At 42.9% G+C, this 9,725-nt stretch overlaps 1 protein-coding gene across 1 annotated transcript; it reads right to left on the bottom strand.

Annotated features, from left to right (window-relative positions):
- Window positions 1-292: 292 nt before the first annotated feature.
- On the bottom strand, window positions 293-8,699 carry LOC139715326 (uncharacterized). The gene is made up of 3 exons (XM_071626903.1): window positions 8,171-8,699; window positions 6,814-7,098; window positions 293-702 (listed from the first exon to the last, which is right to left on the bottom strand). Exons 1-3 carry the CDS (start codon window positions 8,697-8,699, stop codon window positions 293-295), a joined length of 1,224 nt encoding a protein of 407 aa, XP_071483004.1.
- Between the last annotated feature and the right edge of the window lie 1,026 nt (window positions 8,700-9,725).

Genomic DNA, 9,725 nt, shown 5'->3' on the forward strand with positions numbered 1-9,725 from the left:
TGGAGATGACAATGCTGATTGTAAAGACGTCATATCAACTAACGAATTAAGAAATTTCTTTGATTTAACATTTAAATCCATATCATTTTATCAGCATTCAAGGAGCGTAACTCACCTTTTTAAGGCTTGACGAAATCTGGTAACAGTTCATAATATACAATAATAATCGTACAATAAGTGACTACATTCCATTTTGGCACTGTTGGTACTAATTCGATTTTGTCACAAAAATCGTAGTCATGAAAGTCATGACTGGAAAACAGGCAATTGTGATGAACGTGTTTCACTTTCACTAATCAGAGTCGTCTGAGTCAGCTTCCTCCAGAAATTTCTCGAGTTTGTGGAGGTTGGTGTCCATCAGTTCCATCTCTCGCTCGGCACGGCGAATGATGTCAGAGAGGTCTCGATCCTTGGACTCTCGCAATTTGGCCTTGGTCTCCATGGCCCACGTGCCTTCCCGCGAACCTTTGACAATCGACAACGGCGAGTGCGACACGGAGCCTCCGCCCGACGGTGACGGGGAGTTTTCTTCGTCACCGTCTTCCGCGATGGCGTCCATACTCTCGACCTCGTGGTGGTAGAACAGTGAACCGTAGTCAAGAGAACGTCGCTTCAGCATGCGGGGCTTCTCGGCGCATGGGCGTGTCGTGATAGACAGCCGTCGTTCCCCTTGCGTGCGCTGTTGCTGACGCTCCAACCAACCTGAATACACAATATACATATTTTATACATCAGTTTAAGGCCGTGTCACACCAGCCTTGCGTGCGACTTGCAAAGAACAATTTTGACTACCCGGAGGTCCCCGTAGATGATCCGCACATGACAGTACCTAGCATGTATCTCAAAAGTAGTCTCCCGGAGGTGCGCACGCATATTTTTTTACCCGCAACCGTGTTTAGGCCCTGTCACACCTTTCCGGGCAAGCTACTCGGGCTTGTTACGTGTAGGGATTTTCTAGCATACCGGACATTCCTGAGGGCGGAAAAGGATTTGTGCGAGTCAGCGCATGTGTCTTACTTGCTGGACGCGTTTAACTTGCGAGTATACTGTGTGACCTTTGTACCAGTCGCGTGGGGGCTGACAACTCAGTGAAGGAATTCCTCTAATGGAATGGCTGAAATCTCACAGATTTTCATTATCTTGGCTGCATACGGGACTGCGAAGTACCTGCTTGCGAATTGCCTGGGAAGTACTGCCGCTAAGGGTCTCCTACTGGCGTTCTGCGTGGACCTCTACGGGCATTCCCGCGACTCACCCTGAAAAAATTTTTGGTCATGCTCAAAACTTGGCTGCGGTTAAATCGGACTTGCGTGAGCACCTCCGGGCAACTACGCGCTAGATACTGTCAGGTGCGGACCAACTGCGGAGAGCTCCGGGGAATAAATTTGTTTCCCTGCAAGTCAAGCCGCAGAAGTTCCCCCGTACGGGTTCTAGGAACAGTACCCCCTGGAAAACCACCCTCCGGATAACTACCACCCGGATAATTACCCCCCAGGACAATTCCCCCCTAGGGCAACTACCCCCCGGACAACTACCCTCCAAGGGCAATTACCCTCCAGGGTAATTACCCCCTAGGACAACTACCCCCCGGACAACTACCCTCCAAGGGCAATCACCCCCCAGGGCAATTCCCCCTTAGGAAAACTACCCCCTGGATAACTACCCCTCGGATAACTACCCCTGGATAACTACCCCCTCGGATAACTACCCCCTGGATAACTACCACCCGGATAACTACCCCCTGGATAACTACCCCCCGGAGAACTACCCCCTGGATAACTACCCCCCGGAGAACTACCCCCTGGGTAACTACCCCCCGGAGAACTACCCCCTGGGTAACTACCCCCAGGATAACTACCCCCGGATAACTACCCCCCGGATAACTACCCCCCGGATAATTACCCCTCGGATAATTACCCCCCGGATAATTACCCCCCGATAATCACCCCCCCCCCCCCGGATAATTACCCTCCGGATAACTACCCCCCCCCCCGATAATTACCACCAGGATAATTATCCCCAGGTTAATTACCCCCTCCTCCGATAACTAGACCCCAGATAACTTCCACCCGATAACTACACCCTCCGATAACTTCCCGAGGATGATTACCCCGGATAAGCAAGCCTACAACTCCCCCTCCCCTATAACTATCAAGACGAAAATTACCCCAGGACAGTGCACCACGCCAATTACCCCCTGGGTAACTACCTCCCGGGTCATTGCCCCCCCCCCATCTTACCTTTAATAAAAAGAATATCATTACTACAGGAAACGAAGTTCTTTGTATTATTTGCCAGGAATCACGGAGATGCCATACTGATACATCATTTTATGAAAACAACATCTTAAAGATTTACGATTTGTATCGTTTGCACTTAGGACAATTTATGTAAAAGCTTAATTTCTCCCTCTGTATTTTGACTCTATGTTCATAAAAAACGAAGCTGTCCCTTCATATCCTACCCGGTAATCCAGTAAATGTCAATGCCTTTAACCAAACTATTTTCGCTAAATCTGTATTTTCTTTTACTGTTCCGAAATTTCGGATTTCTCTTGATAGTATAGTATAAAAGAAGTTTTAAGTTTGAATGCCTTTACCATTGAACTAAAGACATTTTGAAGAAATGTTACACTTCAGAATGAGTTAAACTTTTTGCAATATTTTTTTAACCACAATTGTCTATCGTTTACCACAACTCCATGTAACACTTCTTTATTTTGAGGAGCTTATATCTCATGCCTCACGTGCCCTGGTTTTGACCCATCATCTTCCTCTTCCCTCTCGCTTTTCTCTGTCCACTGTGAAGGTAGTCTATTCCTGTCATTCATAACTCACCTTTCCTCTTTCTCTCATTACAAGGGATTTATCTCGTGTGTGTTCATGTGCAGTGCACTCCCGTTAAAACGAAATGCTCAGGACCGGCAGTTTTTTTTTTTTCGTTTTAACGAAATTTCGTTGTAACCGAACAAATATAATATGCAATGTATAACGAAAAGAAGGAAACCACGCATAAAAAAATTTTGTTTGTTGAATCCTCATCATACGCTGGAAAGCTATGTGAAGTGGGAGAATACCTTTTTAATTTCGTTTAAATATTACATTTTAAAAAGAGCATAAAGTTGTTTGTGTTGTCACACATGTGTAGAAAATGACGGTGTAGGATTTGGTTACAGTTCGCTATTCCAAAGGTTCTTTTCTTACTAAAGTACGTTACTCCGAAGACTCCTTATTCCGAAGTTTCGCCATTCCCGGGATTCCGATGGTTTGTTTATGTGAAGGTTCGCATTTCCGCAGAATCATTATTCCGAAAGTTCATAATCTAGATCAAAATAATATATTGTTCATTTTCCGAAGGTTCGTTGATCTGAAAATGAAATGAGGTTCGTCATTCTGAAGGTTTATAAATCAAAAAAAAAAAGAAAAAGGTTCACTAGTCAGAAAGTCCGTTGTTCCGAAGGCTTTTTCATCCGAAAATGAAATAAGGTTCGTTATTCCGAAGAAATTTTGTTAATGAAAAAAAAAAATGAGAAAGGTTAGTTATTTCGAAGATTTATTTATCTTAAGACGATTATAAAGATTGCAATTCTTAAGTTTTGTTAGTGTACTCTCCTTTTTCCACCATGGATTAACGATACTTTTTGTAATGTTCCGATTAACGAACGTTTTGAATTCCTATCATTTTCGGACTAACGAACCGTATAAGAATAAGAATAAGGACCATATTTTATTATCGAATTAACGAACCTTTGGAATAACGCCAAAATGTGCTTAATAACAAACCCTCTTTCATTTCCGAACTAACGGACATTTAGTTGTATCAGAATCTGTGTGTTTTGTATTAAAGGACTTCGGAACAATGAAACAAACCTTATCTGAATTCAAATTATTTTATTACAACAACGCAAGTTCCCCTCGGAAACTGTGCGTGAAACACGGAGTGAACATTTAATGATGCGTTCGCTCATGCAGAGACGCTTTAATAATGCTTGTTCCGCTACGCATTTTCGAATGCGATCCGCATTTCGTTATAACGGAGCGCATTTCTTTTGTTTTTCTTTGTCAGTGGCGCTCAGAAAAGACTTCGTGATAACGAAAATTTTGTTATAACCGTCTTCGTTATAAGCGAATTTTGTACCATAGACTTTAATGGCGATAATTTTGGGACCAGAAGTTTTGCTTCGTTATAACGAAATTTCGTTATAACCGTGTTCGTTGTAACGGGAGTGCACTGTATCTTTATTTGTGTACTTCGTCTCTGTCTTAATTTGCTTTCTTTGCATTGTTTCATCAATTTTGTAACTATTTTACTGTTATACCGTTAACGCTCATTTCAGAATTGCCCTACTGCATTATTGGGCATATTAACAACTAGTATATCAAGGATGTGGGAAGAGATTGTCACATCCTTGGTATGATCACTGCAGAACATTACCTCCCTTGACAATTACTCCTTATTAAAATTAGGCTCCAAACAATCACCCCTCTTACAATAACTCTCCCCCAGAAAATTACGTCTCTCATTGTTATTTTCGAACACATTAGCTATTTGAATTGAAAAAAAAACCCCAACATTTTTTCATATCGTCTGGTTTTGGTCGAGACCTAACTTCAGGTTTTAAACATCTTTTGGGTGAGATAATTAGAAACCCCTTACTAAATATTAAAGAGCATGTTATTCCAAGAAGGATTCAATTTTTTGAGAAAAAAAAAATACTCTTGAAATGGCCGGGATAAAACAGAGCAGCCTTATAATGTAAAAAGGATTCTGTCAACTACAACTCTCCCTAGATCTATTCAAAAAGAGGGTGCAGGACAAAAGACTTCGTTAACAACTAGGGGTGTTTTGTAAAAAAAAAAAATACCGTTAAACTCGTAATATTTTACTCTTTCTAATGAGACTAACTTATATTTGAACTGGATTTCCTCTTAAAGTGTCGAGAACATTTAATTTGAAAACTAGCACAATTCTACTTGTATGTAAAACAAGCTGTAATTTTACTCTCATGACAGATTAGGGCACCTTTTGATAAAAGTTGCCAGTTATGACATCTTGTTAGTATCTAATAATTTCAATAAAACCATGGGTTCTGCTTGATTGATAAGCTCGAGTCCCTGACTTGTTACCATGGACCTGCTTTGATCGACCTACAACGATTGGTAATTGTGTGGAACTGACAGCTTGTCAGGACTGATAACTTTCATAAAACCGTGCCCGGATCCTATCAGAAATTATGGCTTTATATCGAAGAGTCCCTCGCTAATGTTAAGGGAATATGAATTGCAGCGAAATCAACTCTCCTTTTCTTATGTTTATCGTCTATCATGTGCTATAACGGTAGAAAATAAATGACAAGCCAAAAGAGTGATGACAGTGTAAGAGAAAGGTGCGTCTTCTGATATGGTGTTATGAACTTATGGAAAATATACGACGGGTGGTAACTTTCGGGGGGCGGGGAGGGAGGGTTGTCCAGTAGGTAGGTATCAGGAGGGGGCGGGGGGGGGTGGGAGGGGGTTCGGGGTATTGTTAATGGGGGGGGGGTAGTAATCCGGGTGGTAGTTATCCTGGGGGTAGTTATCCGGGGAGCAATTATCCGGGTGGTAGTTATCCTGGGGGTAGTTATCCGGGGGGTAGTTATCCGGGGGGTAGTTATCCGGGGGGTAGTTCTCCGGGGGGTAGTTATCCAGGGGGTAGTTATCCGGGGGGTAGTTATCCAGGGGGTAGTTATCCGGGTGGTAGTTATCTGGGGGGTAGTTATCCGGGGGGTAGTCATCCAGGGGGTAGTTACCCAGGGGGTAGTTATCCGGGGGGTAGATGTCCTAGGGGTAATTGCCCTTGGGGGTAGTTGCCCTAGGAGGGTAGATGACCGGGTGGTAGTTTTCCTAGGGGGTAATGGCCCTGGAGGGTGATTGCCCTAGGAGGGTAGTTGTCCGGGGGGTAGTTGCCCTAAGGGGGAATAGACCTGGGGGGTAATTATCCGGGTGGTAGTTATCCGGAGGGTAGTTGCCCAGGGGGTAAGTGCCCGGATACGCCCGTACGGTATGACCAGGCATGAATGAAAATTGCAAACATTCTTGTTCGCCCGCTACGTGCTGGAAACTACCTCCTCGCCACAAGCCCGCGTAGCTTGCCCGGAATGGTGTGACACTGCCTTTAAGACAATTCAAATGCATTTATGGGATCAACTAAAACATTCCCAAATCTCTAAATTCTGCTTTCATAGTCATTTCAGGACGGAGGGGGTACTACCTCCCAATCTGTACACAAAATCTTCTACGTCAAAGATGAAAAGATACAGAGGAGCGTGACAAATCCATTTTTTTTTCGCACAGTACAAACATTTTCTTACGAGTAATAGCGATCAGTTCTTCTTTTTATTTGAACTTTCTTCTTTTAATTCTACCACTGATATGGTCGAATATTTTATATCTTCCGCATATCTAAAAATCATAAAGTATACGAATGCGAATATTACACTGTTGAGCTAGGATGTCGCGACCGTGCTGAGACTATTACGGGACTGGATATTATGTTGTGATGAAACTAGTGTGGCACATGACTACCGTATGTCGATTATAAAAACGCCCTCTCCATCTAATCTCTCATAAATATAAAATTTGAATCATTGGTCATTGATAATTCAACGTTGACGCCAATCTGTGCAGATGGTCAGAATATGGGATTAAAAATGTAATCAATGGCTCAAATAGCATGCAGCAGTCCCCATCCCCCACCCCCCCCCCCCCCCCCCCCCCCACCAGATCTTGTCAAAGCATATCCTAATCTTAGACACGTTGGTTTTGTGACGTCTACCTTTGGGAGGTCCGACATCGGATTCATCTGACTCGTCGTCATCGTTGTTCCCGTCGTTCGACTGACTTTGTGCAGCGATGGCCGTTAGTCTATCGAGCACATCTTGCGGCAGGAGGGGTGGCGGTCGATTCCTCGGCGTGCTGGTTTCGTCGCTGCTACCGTTGCTATTGGTGCTGCTGTAGGCATCGGAGCTTTCGCTCGATTCGGCGCTCTCGATGACAACATGGAGGATGGGAAAGACCGCGTAGCAAACCGCCTGGTCATCCCCCTCCAGTTTAATGGTAGCTGGTGGTGTGAATTAAGGAATTGAACATTAACAGGTCTTGAATCTCACGTGACCGCTTAATGTTAGAAAGTACAGTACAGGTAATATGTATTTATCAACTCCGTGTCGTGTATGTGTTTTTGTAAACGTGTTTTCAATTATTTCCTTTATGGAACCATGTCTCCTTCATACTTTTGGTCGAAGGATTGATAATGTAAATAGTTGCGAAAACATGTCCAGAGCTTCCAGATGAATGAAAATACTAATCCTTAACGAATGTAAATTGAGAGATAAAGTACGGCCTACTCCATATAGGGCAACAATATGGACTTTGTGGGAAACATAAAGTCCCATCAATAAACCAGCGTGCTCAGGGTGAATATAATTTCCTCTAGCAACATAATTGCCATAAATAATCAACAATGGGACTAAGTGTAGAATGCTCTATGGAACAATAACTTTAATTGAAGGACTCGTTCAATGGCAGAAGATAATGGAACAGACAAGATCAGAGAAATAATATTTCGGTAAAACCTGGATTTATTCCATACAACACAATATAGTCTTCGCCAGTTAAAGGCAACCTCCGGATGATTTCAAGACTTTTACATTAACGGATTTTGAACAACTATTAATTAGGTATACAGAGTAAAGAGTTTTAGAGCTAAGAGTGATTGAAATGAGGAATAAAAATGTTTTCAAAATGTATAACAAATTGCAGTGAACAAGGATGATGACATGGCAGCGTCGCCATAAGAATGCATGAGTTGGGGCTCAAGGAAGTAAACAAAAGAAGAAGGCATACATAGATTCTGCACAGGTGAACTTGTTGAGCAAGAGGTATTGTAATGGAATTACACTAATATACGTTTCTGAAATATGTGAGGCTCCTACCCCATCAACACTGTTCATGTGTAATTTGTTTAAAAATTTTCAGAGTATTGGTTTATCTGCTGAAGGACCAAAATAAATTCCATAAATCTATACATGGAGTTGTCGATATTTGTGCTATATGATGTGAAATTATGAACATCGTCTGGAATGCCCCTTTAATCATTCCCTGAGGAACCTGACGAATGAGTTTTATCTCACCGTCTGCGTAGTTGGTGATCACCATGGACTTCCTCCTCGTCTCAGTCTGAATCACCGTCACGCCTTTGTCCTCTGACTCAGAATTTACTTGCATGAGAAGCGGAAAGTGTCCGTCGTAAGCATTGTACCCATGGAAGACGGTGCTAAATGGCTTGTCTGCCCACTCTTGGAAAGATTTCTCCCAACAGGGCAAAGCTGCTACCACACGCTGCTCATGCTTGTTCAGGGGACGACGCAATCCAAAAAACGTCTGGGGAGGAGCGCCCGGTTTTCTCGGTTTCCGATTGCCGTCTGCTCGAAAAAGTTGACTGTAAAAGCCGATCTCTTGTGAGGTTGATTGGTCGATCAGGGCTTGTCGGCGCCTCCTCTCTCGACGGGCCTTGAGCACAGCCTTGCGGCAGGTCTCCTCCCCGCGTTGCCTAGTCAGCACCAAGAGCTGAAAGTTGTCCGAGTCGAAGAAGTCATTGTCTGGCTTATTCTGTCCCTCTTGCGAGTCCGACCAACACTGGGGACTCGCCCTTGGCAACATCGCAACTTCAGCTACTTATTTTATTTCATTCATTTTAAGTCCGTTATGTCTTGACTATAAGAGGTAGAATTCAAAGCTAAATTTGTTTGCCTTTATCTACTAGTACTTCAGTTACAGGTGGCAACCATGCGCGTAAGGGAAATTATGACGTCACAATAGTATAAAGCGCGCAGCGAAGACGAATTTTTGCATTACTGGACAATTTAAACGGTAGGAGGTTCCGAGTTGATACGCTGCATGAGTGTCACTTGTGACGTCATGGCGTTGTGACTTGTGAATACGCAAATCGGTGAGAAAGATTATTGCGTCATAACAATTTGCTTCCTGCGTTACTATGGTACCAGCAGAAAATGCATGCTACTGTTGCACTCTATACTTCCCGTACACGTTGTACTAGTCCTCCCTAGTATTTTGCTGATGTTGGAATATATGCGTCTATGTATAGCATTCATTTTGGCAGATTCATTGAGCTTACTCCTGTATACTAGACCAGTGCCGGACACGGGAAAATTGGTATCATTACTACTTATCCTTGTATATCTTGTTTATATTTGCTTTGGTATTCACTTTTTTTTTTTACTGATATTGACTGATTACCAGTGGCTGAAGAAAATGCTAAGTGGCTTTGTCACAGAGTGTTTCAATGGAATACCGTGAATAACGATACAGGGAATGAAATTATAACTTCGATAGAAATCATTAATCCGCCACTGTTTGCCCATCTTCTTGTCATCCGAGTCTGTACTAAGGTTTACCATGTGAGGAATGTGACGGTTCTCAACGTGAAGATGTGATAATAATGCTTTATGAAACACATCTTTGAGACGATGGGGAATCACGAAATGTTATTATATTTGACAAGTAGGTGAAGGATTCCGATATTTGTTATTTTGCTGGGTAAAGTAGTGCTAAGAATGTCTTAATTCACGTGAATATCATATCAAAGCACAGCGATGGTGATGCTCTGTAAGTTTGTGTGTTTTGTTTTGTTTTTTTAGCCTCACGCTAATCTCAAATTCGATGAGA

This window comes from Diadema antillarum, unplaced genomic scaffold, assembly GCF_040938485.1.
Source record: "Diadema antillarum isolate AM-2024a unplaced genomic scaffold, OU_Dant_1.0 scf00000046, whole genome shotgun sequence".
NCBI classification, from domain to species: Eukaryota; Metazoa; Echinodermata; class Echinoidea; order Diadematoida; family Diadematidae; genus Diadema; species Diadema antillarum.